This window comes from Oryctolagus cuniculus, chromosome 7 (genome assembly GCF_964237555.1).
Source record: "Oryctolagus cuniculus chromosome 7, mOryCun1.1, whole genome shotgun sequence".
In the NCBI taxonomy this organism is placed as follows: Eukaryota; Metazoa; Chordata; class Mammalia; order Lagomorpha; family Leporidae; genus Oryctolagus; species Oryctolagus cuniculus.
The window spans coordinates 85,992,801-86,009,252 of record NC_091438.1 but is presented as its reverse complement, the minus strand read 5'-3'; the positions used below and the strand labels follow the sequence as shown (position 1 = coordinate 86,009,252).

At 43.2% G+C, this 16,452-nt stretch overlaps 1 protein-coding gene across 3 annotated transcripts in view; it reads right to left on the bottom strand.

The window, feature by feature from the left end:
* The window catches only part of SYDE2 (synapse defective Rho GTPase homolog 2), a 63,619-nt gene extending 50,299 nt beyond the window's left edge, over positions 1 to 13,320 (bottom strand). For 2 of the 3 annotated variants that reach the window (XM_070078145.1, XM_051856300.2), the window contains exons 1-2: positions 11,863 to 13,319; positions 1,041 to 1,736 (exon numbers count right to left, since the gene is read on the bottom strand). In XM_070078145.1, coding sequence (XP_069934246.1) covers positions 1,041 to 1,736; positions 11,863 to 13,183 — 2,017 coding nt within the window. In that variant the 5' untranslated portion in view covers positions 13,184 to 13,319. Of the gene's footprint in view, positions 1 to 1,040; positions 1,737 to 11,862 lie in introns of all 3 variants that reach the window. The other variant, XM_051856301.2, reaches the window with a different exon arrangement.
* Positions 13,321 to 16,452: the final 3,132 nt, after the last annotated feature.

Sequence of the window (16,452 nt, the reverse complement as noted above, 5' to 3'; positions counted from 1 at the left end):
TTTGTATTCTACATTTAACAGCTGCGACCAAATGTACCTTTGTTCTATTTCCTCGGTAATTTGCCTGCCCAGGACTAAAAGCAGCACAACAGGGGCCGGAGTGCTGGTGCAGTAGGTTAATCCTCCACCTGCGGCATCGGCATCCCATAGCCAGTTCTAGTCCCGGCTGCTCCTCTTCCAATCCAGTTCTCTGCTGTGGCCTGGGAAAGCAGTGGAAGATGGCCCAAGTCCTTGGGCCCCTGCACCCATGTGGAAGACTGGAGGAGGCTTCTGGCTCCTAGTTTAGGACTGGCGCAGCTCCAGCCATTGCGGCCATTTGGGGAGTGAACCAACGATGGAAGACCTTTCTCTCTGTCTCTCCCTCTCACTGACTATAACTCTACCTCCCAAATAAATAAGTAAAATCTTTAAAAATAAATAAATAAATAAAAGAAGCACAACAGAAAATTAAAGGCAATCAAGGAGAAATATATTCGTTAGGTTGATCTGCATGAAAGGCTCACTCCACTACTTTCTTGTCTGATTTTCTAACTATTGTAGCCTCTGTTTGCAAAGTGTTAATTTCTATCCCCCATTTCTCTTCTCCTTTTCCTTTGGCCCAAAAACACAAACTAATAACTAGAGGTACAATGAATATACAACTTTCCAGTTGAGTCCAGGCCAAATGTGAAGGAATGAATGGATGGATGAACAAAACAAGATGAACATAAAGGATGTATCTATCTTTCTCTTCTACTCCTTCATGATTTCATTCTTTCAACTAAAAGAAGAGCAACTACTGCCTCAAAGGATCAACATTCTAAAGCACACCAGATTATAAAACCAAATCTGTGATAGTGATAATTAAGCCATTGCATTTATAAAAATATTTCTAAATCTTTTGGAGTTGTCTTTATTTTCATGGAAATGTCACCACATTATAAGGAAAAGTACACAAACACAATAGATACTTATATTTGGTTTTAGCTACTATCCAAGAACTGATCAAGAAGAAACAGAAGGCAGAAGAAAGGCAGACCAAGCATAGGATCATTTTTTACCTGCAAAGGGAGATTTTGATATAGGACTGTCCTCTAACATGACACTTTCTTGTGTCTTGTGTCCTAGCTTTGGCTTGTACTGCTGTCCAAATTCTGTGGGATGGATGGAATCTACAGGATGCAATTCATTTGACTGCATGGTCTGAACATCACCTGAATGTTCAGAGGAGCAAGGCAAGTCTTCGGTATGCTGCTCTGCTTTCACCAGGGCACTACCAGAAAATACGCTCAAACTGACAGCAGGAAGCTTCAGAACAGCAGACTTTGCCTCCCCAAAACTCAAGGCACCTGATACACCAAGGTCATCATCCTCCGGAATGGGGTTGTACCATATTTCTCCTTCATCATCTGCATCATTCTCCTCATTAAAGTCTAAAGAACAGTTTTTTGATAATGAAGAATCTGTAGTATTACACACCATATATGTACAGTATTCTTCAGATGTTTTGAGGAAAGGTTGTGACATCTGATGTTTTGGTAGAGTCACAGGCGAGATGGGTAAATGACTTCTCTCTTGGCATTTCTTATTTTCTTCTTCCAGATTAAGAGATCGCAGAGTACTCTGATATAGCCAATTGCGTTTCTTTGAAACAGTGATGCTGTTAAGTGGCTTATGACCTCTGAATTCAATATTATCCTTCAGATCTTCAAGTTCTCTTCTCTTCACTGAAGATCCATAGACATTTTCAAATAAATCTATTTCAAAAAAAGAAAAGATAGAATATAATGCCTAGTGTGCCAGGGAAGACTTGTCACTTTCAACCAGTTATTAAAATTTTAAAAAAGTAGAAGAAGGAAAACTAGTATTAATCACAGAGACTAAAACTGAACCAAAATTTTTTTGGATTTTTTATCTAAATATTATTTCTACTATTTAAAAGTCAGACTGCCAGTATGTGTCATAAAATCCTAAGGAAAAGATATACAAACTCTAACACTGCATTATATAAACTGTGCTTACCCTAAGCAAAACATACTTTTTAAGAAGCTCATTTAGAGGCATTTGGTGTGGCGATTAAGATACTGCCTGGGACACCTGCATCCCGTATCAGAATGCCTGGATTTGAGTCCCTGGCTCCCCTTTCCACCCAGCTTCTTCCTAATGCATACACTGGAAGGCAACAGACAATGGCTCAATTACTTGGGTCCCTGCCACCCATGTGAGAAATCTGATTGAGTTCGGGGAACTCCTGGCTTTGGTCTGCCTCAGCTCTGGCTGTCACATGCATTTGGGAAGTGAACCAGCAGGTGAAGATCTGTCAGACTTTCAAAATAAAATAAAATTTTAATAGGCTTACATAGAGTGCTTTGTACACAGTAGGCTTTTAATTGATAATTGAATAATTTCAATTCGCTATCACAAGACTAGTTAGAAAACTCAAGGTTCCTAAATTTTCACACAATGATTGACTTTCAATATCTAACAAAAAAGGATGCCTTGGCTGGCGCCGCAGCTCACTAGGCTAATCCTCCGCCTGCGGTGCCGGCACACCGGGTTCTAGTCCCGGTTGGGGCGCTGGTTCTGTCCCAGTTGCTCCTCTTCCAGTCCAGCTCTCTGCTGTGGAGTGCAGTGGAGGATGGCCCAGGTCCTTGGGCCCTGCACCCACATGGGAGACTAGGAGAAAGCACCTGGCTCCTGGCTTTAGATCGGCACAGTGTGCTGGCCAATAGCACGCCAGCCATAGCGCCCACTTGGCGGGGGGGGGGGGGGGGGGAGTGAACCAACAGAAAAAGGAAGACCTTTCTCTCTGTCTCTCTCTCTCACTGTCTAACTCTGCCTGTCCAAAAAAAAAAAAAAAAAAAAAAGGATATTGCTTATTATTAAAATTTAACAAAACATTGATTTTTTTAACAATCCAGCACAGTAGTACCATATACAGGGCTTAAACCCTAAAGAACCAGGGCAATAATAAAAATAAAAATCCAGTAAGACAGTCACAGATTAAAACCAGGTATACAATTTCAAAGTAAGTACAATACAACTACTGTTATTATTGGCTAAGCACAAACTTAAGCAAGGATACAATGAACAAAATAGTACCTGTCCATAAGAAATTCAATGGGGGGGTATATGTATGTGTTAACACAATGTGTTCACACTCTAAAAATGTAAATACAACCTTAATTCCCTCTATAGAGGAAAATCTCTCATGCCCCCAAAGAATTTGCATAAAGCAGGTTTTAATGGCAGTCAATAAGCTAAATAAATATCTGTTATGGTAATAATGCAGTGCAGTTTCAATGACAATCAATAAGCTAAACATGTCCATAAGAGAAATTATTGCATTTAGATTATTAAAACAAAACCACATTTTCAGAAATCTAAGATCATGTCAGCTTTATGAATTTCAGAGTTATCATTTTATGCTACTTTAAGTGTATACATGACATTAGTGTGCTGTACATTGAGATTTAATGCTATAACTAGTACTCAAACAGTATTTTTCACTTTATGTTTCTGTGTGGGAGCAAACTGTTGAAATCTTTACTTAATGTATGCTAAACTGATCTTCTGTATATAAAGAGAAACGAAAATGAATCTTGATGTGAATGGAAGGGGAGAGGGAGTGGGAAAGGGGAGGGTTGCGGGTGGGAGGGACATTATGGGGGGGAAGCCATTGTAATCCATATTCTGTACTTTGAAAATTTATATTCATTAAATAAAAGTTTAAAAAAAAATAAGTGTATACATGATTAATTCATCTTGGAGTTACAGCAACTAAAAAACAATGGTCTAACACAGTGATAAAATACAGTAAGCTAAAAGGAGCCTAACAACTCCAAAATCAGGCATGCATAATCAAGGCTTTCAGCAACTTCATTTCTACTGAAAAAAAAAATCCCTTTAAAAATGTAAATTTCCTTTTTTTTAATCCTAAATATGTACTCGACCAAGCAGGTTAATTTAAACACACACACATATACACACAAGCTTAAATAGTTCCAGATGCAAGAATTCAACAAGAAATCAAAAGGGAAGAAAGCCCACATGAATCTCTATTACACCAGCCATTTATTTATTCAACAAATATGTAACTATAATGTGCCAAGTATGAGAAATAAAGCAGTAAGGAAGCCCCGAAACTCATTTAACCTTTACTGCAATCATACAAGATGAGACTAATTATCATCATGAGCCTCTAAAGACATGAGGAATATGGTCAAGGTGTGAACTCTTGTATTCAGATTTAAGTCTGTCTAATCTTAAAACCCTAGTTCTCACCACTCTCCCCAACATTGTGCTATCTATTAACAGTAGGGAAGTGGGTGACCCCTCTGAATAATATCAACCCAGCTGACCTTATAAAGTAGCTGCTGGTAAGGATTAAGTGAGCTAAAGTCCAAATTATACTTTGAAAACTATAAAGTACTACTCAGAAAAGTCAAGTAACTTCCCCAAGACTACTTAGTTGGTAATGAAAGAAGCAGAACTCGCTGGTTCACTTCCCTAATGAGTGCAAAAGCCAGGACTGAGCCCAGGCTGAAGCCAGGAACCAGGAGCCAGGAGCTTCATTTGGGTCTCTCAAGTGTTTGCAGGAGCCCAACCACTTGGGCCATCTTCCACTGCTTTTCCCAAGCCATTGGCAAGAAGCTGGATTGAAAGTGGAACAGCAGAGACTAACTGAGGCCCATTTGGGATGCCGGCTGCTGGGCATCACAGGCTGTAGCTTTCCCCACTACGCCACAACACCAGCCCCTAAATTATTTAAAAGATCATTTTTATCTCAGTTAATTAAATGGATGCATACAGGTATAAATTCACCAAAACGGAAAACTATTTGCAATCTTCCCTTCCCTCCCTTTCATGCTTAAAGTTAATGTCTAATCCTCTTTAGCATAAAATTAAGAGTTAGCTTTAACTTTTTTTTTTTTTTTTTTTTTGACAGGCAGAGTGGACAGTGAGAGAGAGAGAGACAGAGAGAAAGGTCTTCCTTTTGCCGTTGGTTCACCCTCCAATGGCCGCCGCGGCTGGCGCGCTGCGGCCGGCGCACCGCGCTGATCCGATGGCAGGAGCCAGGAGCCAGGTGCTTTTCCTGGTCTCCCATGGGGTGCAGGGCCCAAGCACCTGGGCCATCCTCCACTGCACTCCCTGGCCACAGCAGAGGGCTGGCCTGGAAGAGGGGCAACCGGGACAGAATCCGGCGCCCCGACCGGGACTAGAACCTGGTGTGCCGGCGCCGCTAGGCGGAGGATTAGCCTAGTGAGCCGCGGCGCCGGCCTTTAACTTTTGATTATACATATGGTGAAAAAAGGCACAAAAAATTAAAAATAAGTATGCAAAGTTGCAAAGCAAAAAACGCCTTACTCACTTTAAATACAGATGTTATAATTTTCATATTCTAATTAAAGTCATTTTGCTTTGAAAATCTGTAAGAGAATGCAGACAATCTCTGCAAAATTCATCAGGAAAAATAATGTGAAAAGTAGTGAACTACTCATGCCAATTTTGTTTTCTTGGCTATTATTTCACAATAAATCTGGAAGATTTACTTTTACTGAACATTTAACTAGTGTACCCAGCTCAGAAGCAGAGCAAACTAAGAAATTATGTATTTCAGGGGTCGGTGCTATGGCGCAGCAGGTAAACCCTGGCCTGCAGTGTCGGCATCCCACATGTTCCGGCTACTCCACTTCCAATCCAGCTCTCTGCTGTGGCCTGGGAAAGCAGTAGAAGATGGCCCAAATCCTTGGGCCCCTGCACCCATGTGGGAGACCAGGAAGAAGCTCCTGGCTCCTGGCTTCGGATTGGCATAGCTCCGACCGTTGCAGCCATCTGGGGAGTGAGCCAGCAGATGGAAGACCTCTCTCTCTGTCTCTACCTCTCTCTGTAACTCTGTCTTTCAAGTAAATACAATAAATCTTTAAATAAAATTATGTATTTTGGTTCTTATTGAAAATGTGTAGCATCTGCGGACATCTTTTCATTATTTTAAAATTTCTACTGGAGAAACCAACTATTGATTTTCTTTACTTCTCTTTTTTAAATCCTAAATAAGAGGTCTGTGTTTGGCATCCCACATCAGAGTGCATGGGTTAGAATCCCAGCTCTGTTCTTGATTCCAGCTTCCTGAAAATGCACACTCTAGGAGGCAAATTGATGACTCAAGTGGCTGGGTCCTTGCCATACACAAGATTGGGGTCCTAGTTCCCCATCATTGGAGGCACTTGAGGAGTGAGCCAGTAGATGGGGACTCTCATTCTCGCTGTCTCCTTCTGCCTCACAAGTAAAATAAATTTTTTAAAAAATTTTAAATCCTAAATAAAACTATTCTCACAAATATTGTATTAGGGGTTTAAGTCTACATTTAAAATTATTAAACATGCTGAAATTTATTTAAATCTCATGTTTAAATAAACGTCAGCCTCCCCTGTTTAAATAACCACTCCTAGAAGACCTGATGAAATGATGAAAATAAAAAGCCTCCGGCTTCTGTGTGTGCATTTGGGAAGACATCTGTATATTTCCCAGATAAATCTAAAGGGAGAAAGGGGCAGAACAAAAAGAAAAGCAGCACTTTTTCTTTTATTTTTATTCCTGTGTGCTTGGTAATAAAATCCCTTAAGAAAGTTGTGTCATAGCTTTTTGAGACAGGAAACGAGCAAAGAAAACGGCTGAGACTATTTTCAGTTCCACAAAAGTAATAGAGAGAAGCAAGAGAAAAAGAAAGTCAAAAGAAAAAGATGAGCAGAACGCCCCTCAAAACGGTGGGGACTTGCTCAATCCTCAATGCTCCCCAAGGCAGGATTTCTTCACTTCTGATCATCTCTCTTTCTCTATCCAGAATCCTACTGACCTTGGGCAAAGCAGTTTTCTCATAAAGCGGGCTTGACTTCCTCTTGATAATACAGCTAAGTGCTGGGCAAGTACCAAATGGATTACCTTTTTTTACCCTTACAGTCTACAAGGTAGGGTAACTGGCGCCAAGAATACAAGCCTGGTAAGTGGTGGAGTCAGACCAGGAACCTACAATCTCTATTATGTTAACCACTATCCTGTATAGCCTCCTCTGTTGAAGATTCCAAGATCTCACTAACATTTACTGGGCAAGCTGACACTAATATGTAGGGAACTGCTCAGACTCCTCGAATATAAGCAATTAAGCATTAATTCATACATATAAAACTGAGCAGAAAGGGCTCAAGTCCTTTGCTCTACTAGGGATTAGTTTAAATATCAAGTATCAGAAGGAAGCAGAATGCTTTTTCAAAACTTTAGGGGACAGGCCCCGCACTGTGGCATAACTGGTAAAGCCGCCACCTGCAGTGCCTGAATCCCATATGGACCCCAGTTTGAGTCCTGGCTGCTCCATTTCTGATCCAGCTTCTGCTATGGCCTGGGAAAGCAGTAGAAGATGGCCCAGGTCCTTGGGCCCCTGCACATACGTGGGAGATGCAGAAGAAGCTCCTAGCTCCTGGCTTCGGATAGGTGCAGTTCCGGAAGGCCATTGCAGCCAATTGGAGAGTGAACCAGTGGATGGAAGACCTCTCTCTCTTTCTTTCTTTCTTTCTCTCTCTGTATAACTCTAACTTTCAAATAAATGTTTAAAAAAAAGAAAACTTTAGGGGGCAGGAGCACTCTGTAATCTTACTACTCAAAGATGTGATTCACTGAAAAGCAGCAGCTACACTGGGAGTTTGTTAAATGCAGAATCCCAGGTCCCACCTTACATCTTATTGAATCTGCATTTTAACAAGATTTATCAGGGAATTCATATGTACATTAAGTTTGATAAGCACTGCTCTAAAACACATTTTGAGTGGCAAAGGTGTAGAAAATAACCTTGGTGGTTCTCAAAAAATAAACAACAGACCTATCTTGGAATCACTCACTGATCCAGAAATGTAGGACTTTCAAATCCACACAACACAATTTTCTGCTGAATTTGTAATCCTCAAAGTTTTCCAGCCACAAGCAACTCCAATGTTCCATGGCACTCTTCCAAAAACAAAAACAAAACAAATCAAAAAAAAAAAAAAAGCAATTGCATTTGCTTGTGGGGGTACAATGGCATAATCTCTCAAGGGAAGGATTCAAAGCTCAAATATTTTATGCCTATTGCTACTAACTTTGAAGAGGGTCTACACAGAAAGAATTTAGTGGGAAAATTCCTAATATGCTGGGAAAATTCATAAATGTAACGCAGCTCATAAAGATAAGAAATCAGAGTTACAAATATTTAAGAAAAGAAGTAGGTGGGAATTTGCATAACAGCAAATGTCAACTTCGCTTTAAGTTAATTAACGATCACACCAGCTGATAAATACTATCATAAAATAATTACCTAAAAATTTTAGACAAACACTGGAAGCCAAAACACTCTCAATGTTTTTCTTTCACAGATCATGTAGCAGGAAAAGTTGAGTCAAAAATAGGCTAATTTTTTTCATATGTTAAGATTTTTTTTTATTTGAAAGGCAGAGTGACACACAGAGAGAGCGAGAGACAGACACGGGGAGATTCTCTAGCTGTTGGTTCACTCCCCAAATGGCCACAACCCCAGCCAAAGCCTGCAGCCTGAAACCACTTCAAAATCTCCCACATGGGTGGCAGGGGCCCCAATATTTGGGTCATCCTCCTCTCTAATTATTTTTTAAAGAAATAAAAGGCTGAAATAGCTCAACCTGCTGCTTTGGAATTTACTTCTGAAAACTATATGCTAATTAAAACTTACTTATAAAGATGTATAATGAAGTATAGTTGGCAAATAAAATTTGTAATCTTTAAGCTTGCGGAAACTTGACAATATTTACTTTGTGTAATGACTTTAGATTTCTTAAATAATCATCTCAATTAGGAACAAATTGGGCAATCTGTAAACACTACATACTTAATCGCATCAAATCATTAGCATTGTAGTAATATCAAAAGTTTTAGTAGTTCTTAGAAGGAGTCAGAAATCAAAATAAAAAATCATTTTGCTTTCTATTTGTCATGTTCTCCAAAATTTCCAAAATACCTACATAAATTAGTTATCTTTATACCATTATAAAGTTATTGAGTATCACAAAATATAAATACAATTGTATTTTTAAAAAATACCTGCATGGGGCCAGCACTGTGGCATAGCGGATAAAGCTGCCGCTGCAGTGCCGGCATCCCATATGGGCACCACTGAGTCCCAGCTGCTCCACTTCTGATCCAGCTCTCTGCTTTGGCCTGGGAAAGCAGTGGAGTACAGTTCAAGTGCTTAGGCCCCTGAACCCTCGTGGGAGACCCAGAGGAAAAACTCCTAATTCCAGGCTTTGGATCAGCCAAGCTCTGGCCATGGTGGCCTTTTGAGGAGTGAACCAGCAGATGGAAGACCTCTCTTCTCTGCCTCTCTCTCTGTCTCTCTGTGTAACTCTGACTTTCAAATAAGTAAATAAATCTTAAAAAAATTTTTTTAAATACCTGCATGAATAATATTGTATGGAAAAATGTGACATAAACCTTTTAGGATATTTAACATCTTATACCATCAAGAACGTACAGCCCCAAATAATTTCTCTAGAAAACATTTAAAAGTAGAATACAAGTAACATCAATTTGAAGTAAGTAAACATTTAAAGATAAAACTTTAAAATAATATACTGAATACTTAAAGTTTTAAAACCTAAATTCTAGAATTCCCCCATCTTCTTTGCAACTCTGAGGAAATAACTTATTCCTCTAAATCTTGTTGAAATTCCATCCATCTCCTCAACTCAAGCAATTTATTAAAATTAATTAAATGAAACCTCTGAAAACTGCAGTGCCATTGACCTTATTGAAATAGGGGAACTGGAATCAAGGAGATTCGAGTTTGAATTTACGTTAATACCGGTAATTTAAATCCAGGTACCAGCAGCCCGACCTTCGCAAAAGACTTCACCACTTTCTTTGTTGTTGTTGTTGTTAAACAATAGTTGTCATATCTCTGTTTGGAGGGATACAAATATTATAGGAGAACCACTTAAAGTATCTAGAATGGTCTTAATAAGACCACTAACCTTCATGAAAAATAGGAAAAAAAACCTCTCCAAACCTATGTTAGATGTGCAAACATTGCAAAAGTCACAAATTATTCCCAGCCTTCCTAAAAGCAACAGCATCCACCAGAGATTATGCTAACTTTTACTCTGATTTCTTGTAAAATATCTAAAAAACTATCACAATAATTCTGTATCATCTTAATTGATTTTAAAGCTAGCAGTTTTCTTGATGAAAAAGATTAATGAATCCATCCTGGAGGACCCACATTTATTACTACATTTTAACTTTCTGAATGTTTACACTACTGCTGAGGGCCTCAAAAGCCATCAGATGGTAAATGTTTCACTCTGCAATCAACAGGTAAAAAACATTTGACTAAAGTTTTTAATACATTTTGGTACGAGTTGCTGAATTTCATACAAAGAGTTAACTGAACCAAAATCAGGGGAGATATCGATATTGTAGTGATAAAGTATAATAAATCAACATACATACTTCACTCCTGGAAATGCATATTACTAATATGAATCTAGTATAAACTACACCTCCCTTTACAAAAAGTTTACATTCTATTATCCTTTTCACCAAGAGAAACGGAATTTATAACCCTGGGGATAAAATTTGACAGATAAGTATTAGGATGTGTAGATACAAAACACTTTGCCACTATGCATACACTTTAAATGAATCCTTTTATTTGTCCTCATTGTTGGATTAGAACTTTTGGGAACCTTGCTTCTCTCCACTGTTGTGTTTATTGGCTCAATGAAGCTAATGTTGAATTTGAATCCTTACCAGTGAAATAGGAAAGTACTGATTACTTTTTGCCTTTCATTTTAAAAATTTTTTAAAATTTTAAAAATTACTCCTGATAGTAAGCCTTTATGCTCAGTCTTTTTAAAGAGTAGTTCAAAAAGCCACTTTATTTTGGTTCAGTTCGAAGGTCTTATACTACTTCTAGAAAAGAATTTTTAACATTTAAAACCCAAGAAGTTCAAGAGAGAACTGATTACCTTTCAGTGATAATTAAAAATCACACACAAAAACAGGGACAATATTCCTATTACAAAAATATACACTTTTAAAAATAATTTACTTCTAAAAGGAGTTTCTCTAAAATTCACAAATGACTTTCTAAGTGTCTGCACTTTTTAAAAAAGAACACGAGAGGCACTGTTTCTTGCTATTAAAATACTGGAATCCCTGATTTTCCACAATAAAAATCACGTTGCTTTTTTTTTTTTTTTTTTTTTGAGGAGATGAAGGGAGGTGGAGAGAAGGAGCATGTTAAATCTACTCAATTAAAAAGAAATGCTACTTATGGGTTTGGGTTGGGAAGGGAGGTTGTCTGTGTGTGCTCCTGCCAGGGAGGGAGAAGGAAAAAAAAAAGTGTAATAAGTAAAATGACAGTTTATGAAGCCTGTAAAATCTACCTTGGATCAGATTCAAATTCACGAACTCCACAAAAGTCTCCGGTTTTGCCTAGAGCTACAGAAAATACAAAAAAATAAAATAAAATAAATAAAATCAAGGCAGCACCGCCCATCTGTAAACCTGCTAAAAGTGTGTGCTGAAGTTAACCTTTACTCATTGCTGTATTTCGAGAACAGGCACGCTGACTCTTAGCAAAGAAACAAAACTCCCAGTTCTTCATGCATTGCCTTCAAAAAGAAGAAGAAGAAGAAAGAAAAAAAATATGCAAAACGAGTGAATGCAATATCCTAAATAACCTCGAAAGCGCTGTAAGCTGCCACTTCCATGACACTGACTTTGGCACGGTCACCGAGACCTGTCTTGGCTCCCAGGAGCGAAGCCCAGTTGGTAAACACAGCCTCGCGGCGGTAGTACTCGGACTGCAAATTATCCTACCTGTCAGCGTTATTCTTTGGTCTGGAGGCACCGAGAGGACGTGGCTCTCTCGCACTTTCAAAGCGCCCCGATTTGGGGCGGCTGCCTGCGCTCCCGTGCCTTTGGAGGGTGTCCCACGGGCGCGACCCTTCATCCCCAGGGACAGCAGGCGCCCTTTGTACATCCACTTCTGCAGTTTCTTCACTGTCACTGCGGGCGGCTTGAGGAAAGGGGGCCCCTCCTGGCGCTCTCCCGTGCCGTGGCGCATCACCGAGGACCCCGCAGGATCCCTCAGAGGGTTTCCCGGGGAGCGGCCGGGGCCCTCGGAGCCGGGCGGCAGGAGGCCGGTGGGCGCCCCGGCCCCGGCGCTGCCCCCGCTCCAGCCGTCCATCCTGTCTCCACGTGGCGGGGGCTCGTCCCGGTCCCAGCGTGCGCCGCACCTGATCCAGCTGTCGCTCGGCCACCGCTGGAAGGGAGGCGGCTTCGCACGCACCCGCAGGCTCTCGAGGCTTCTGCAGCGGGACAGCAGCATCCGAGGAGTGCGCAGCTGGTCTCCCCCCGGGTCCCTCGGAGGCGGCCGGGGCGGGGACACCTGCTGCCGAGGGCAGCCGCCTTCTCCCAGCTCCCAGTCTCCGGCGCAAGCTCCGCAGTCCGCAGCGCTGCGGGGGGAAGGGGGCTGGCCCGGAGCCCGGGCTCCCGCGGGGCAGCCGCGACCCGCCAAGTCCCCGCCGCCCCGCCGCGTGCCCGAGCCCGGGGGCAGGTCGTGCATGGCCTGGATCAGCAGATAATAGGCCTCTCGCAACTGGGTCTGCAGCCTGCCGGTCTCCAGGCGGCCGCCCTCCGCCCCCGGGGAGGAGCCCGCCGCCAGGGGAGGCGGGGGCCGTCGCTCCGCCTCCGACCCTTCAGGCTCGGGCTCGGGCGCGGGCTGGGAGCCGCCGGGCAGGTTCTCGTAGTAGTCGGCATCGTAGTCGTCCTCGTCCTCCGCCTCCTCTCCGCTGCCCTCGGAGCCCGGCGGGGCGTGCAGAGAGGCGCGAGCGAGCCCTCGGCCCCGGGTGGCTGCCTCCTGCCCGCCGTGCGGCCGAGGCCCGGGCGCCCCCGACTGCTCCGGGCGCCCTCCGGGGACCCGCGCCTCAGGCGACGGCGGGAGCTGGTCTAGGCGCGGCCCCGCTCCGCCTACAGGCTCGCGTGGGAGCGAGCCCCGGGCACCCCAGGCGTTCCCTTCCGCAGCCGAGGAGGCCGCCACCCTGGCTGCAGCAGCCGCCAGGAGCCCGAGCCCCCCGGCGCCACGGGGACCCCGCTTTCCCCGGAGCCTGGACAGCGTCCTCCTCAGCGGGTCGGCCATCCCCCTCCGCCTTAGCTGCTAAGCCCCGCGCCTCCGCGGGGAGAAGTCGGAGCCCCGCTGCCGACAAAGTTGTGCTCGCGGAGACGGCGGCAGCAGCTCCCCATGACCGGCGTTGGCCCTAGCCAGCTCCTCACATACTTGGCATAACTCTGCCGCGGGAAGGCGTGGGGGAGGGCGATGGCGCCGCAGCGCGCATGCCCCGGAGCCCTGAGCCGCGACGGGGCGTGCGGGCCGCGGGCTGCCGGGCGGCGTTCCTGGGTGGGCGCGCGGCGCAGGTGGAGGCGGAGAGGGCGGGAAGAGAGGTGGGTTGCTGCGGAGCTCCGGTGGACCGAGAGCCGCGGGAGTGTTGGCCGTGCGGGGAGCTCGAGCGGGAAGGTGAGTCTGGGCTGGCGGCTGCAAAGTTTTGATTAAGAGAAAGGGAAAGTGCCCTCCTGGCTGCCACCCCAGCACCTTCCCCGCCACCCCACCCCCGCCGCTAGCGCTGCACGGAGCGTGTCTTAGATATGCAAGTCCTAGCTTGATAGAAAACACATTGTTTTGATGGACAAAGTTCGAGTACAGGTGTCTCAGGGCGGGTTGTTGTAAAAATTCTGCGATCATTTTTAACTGCAACGAAAGCCAACTATTTAAAGGAAACTTGAAGCGATTCTTTTTCAGCAGAGGAACCCTTTGGTCCAAAACAAATCAAAATCTATTTCTCTCTTAAATCCGTTTTTCTTTTTTCATTTGATGCATGCTAACACAAAACTGTTGCATCAACCAAACGTTATAAAATGGAGCCTTATATGTCATCACCTTGCCTGCAAGACTATCATTAAAAATACAGCTCTCAAAGCTAAAACATTAGCTCTTCATTTTCATTCTAATGGTTTGGTGAGAAACAATTGAATTGACAAAAAGCATACTGTGAAAATACCACTCTTTTCCCGCAACATTAAGTCCCATGTTCTATGTTGCAGTAGTAAAAGTGTGTCTTATTGCCACAGATTAATTTGCCTATCAGTGATTGATAATTCATCCTTGATTTCAGAATTTTTTTTTAGTGTTTACATATTACAAAGGCTCTTTGGGTTACTAACACCTGGCACAAAACCTGCACTAAATAGATACTCAGAACTATTTGCTGAATACATAAGTGGTTGCATTACTGAATAAAAGAAAATAACTTAGCTCTAGTTTATCTTTTTTTTTTAAGGTTTATTTGTTTGAAAGGCAGAGTTACAGAGAAAGAGGGAGAGACAGAGACAAACTTTCCATCCACTGATTCACTCCCCAAATGGCTGCAACTGCCAGAGCTGGGCCCCAGGGCCAAAGCCAGAGCCAGGAGCTCCATCCCCGTTTCCCATTTGGGTGCAAGGGGCCCAAGCATTTGGGTTATCTTCTGCATTATTCCTCTGCATTAGCAACGATCCGGATAGGAAGCCGAGCAACCTGGACTTGAACCCTGCACCCATATGGGAAGCTGACATCACAGGCACCAGCTTAACCTGCTACGCCACGATGCCGGCCCCTAGTTTACCTATTTTCAACTGTATTTCCCTATGGACACGGAAAGCCTGCAGTCTCTAAATGAGCTTTGACCTATACTACCTCTGTTAGTGCCCGTCTCTGCCTCCTGGGAGTAATTTTAACCGCATCTGTAGTTGCAGAAATCTTACCCATTCTTTCAGACTCCACTCACTTTCCGTCTTCACTATGACATCATCTCTGAGCTCCCGTATGGACCTGACCTCAGGTTCTTCCAAATTCCAAAAGTACTTTATTCCTACCCACTTGTAGTGTGTTTACTGTCTTTGTTTTATATGATCTGTATGCATGCCTCATCATCTTACCAGAAAATTCATCAACTCCCTAAGGGCAGAGATTCTTCATAATTGATGTTTGCATTCTCCACAGAGTATAGCATCTTATATGATGTACATGATAAGTAATTTTTTGAATTCATATCATTTTTAATTTAGAGAAAACAATGACTAACTTCCAGCCTTTTTTAACCCTTTACTAGGCCACACTAAGTTAGTGATTAGGAAACAGTTTATTAAATAATTCTCATCTGGGAAAATATCATAAAATGTTTCATAATAATTTTCATATATTAATATTTATAGTTCTATGGTATTTTAAGTCCATGGACCCAAAACTATTTAATGAATAGTCAGGGCATAAAATTATGTTCCATTAATATATGAGGATCCTTTTAAAAATTTGTGGAAATGTGTATTATGAAGAAGCCATGCCTGGATTTCAAAAATTTTTGTACTATAATAAACTTTTTTTTTGACAGGCAGAGTTAGACAGTGTGAGAGAGAGACAGAGAGAAAGGTCTTCCTTTGCCATTGGTTCACCCTCCAATGGCCGCCGCAGCTGGCACGCTGCGGCCGGCAGGCGCACCGCACTGATCCAAAGGCAGGAGCCAGGTTCTTCTCCTGGTCTCCCATGGGGTGCAGGGCCCAAGGACTTGGGCCATCCTCCACTGCACTCCCTGGCCACAGCAGAGAGCTGGCCTGGAAGAGGGGCAACCGGGACAGAATCCGGCGCCCCGACTGGGACTAGAACCCTGGGTGCCAGTGCCGCAGGCGGAGAATTAGCCTACTGAGCCGCAGTGCCAGCCCAGTAATAAACTTATTTTTAATTCCATTTTCTGTGAGCTTTTTGAAGTCCTCTCACAATAATTCCCGAAGGAAATGACTGATAACAGAGTTGCCAATAATAGTGTCTATAAACATATTTTAATCTCTGGCTCAGAAATTGAATCCATGCCAACTCTGCTGCAAATTTTTCTTATTCTTTGTAGTTCACATGGTTTTTGAGAGCAGCATCAGCTGCATATACGCATATATAAAGTGAATAGAAACATAGGCTTGAAGGTCGCATTTGAACTTCATCTTTAACTTGTCAAGTTGCTCAGCAGTTATATAAAACACATGGGCCACTGTCCTAGTCATTACTCAGAACTAGGTCTGATACAACACACCACACTGAACTTAATATAACTTTAAAACTGGGTTTGGGCCAGCGCTGTGTCTTAGCAGGTAAAGCTGCCACCTGCAGTGCCAGCATCCCATATGGGCACTTGTTCAAGTCCCAGCTGCTCCACTTCTGATCCAGCCCTCTGCTATGGCCTGGGAAAGCAGTAGAAGATGGCCCAAGTCCTTGCGCCCCACACCCAGATGGGAGACTTGAAAGAAGCTCCTGGCTCCTTGCTCCTGGCTTCGGCCTTCTGGAGAATGAACCAGCGAATGGAAGACTCTCTCTCTCACTGCCTCTGT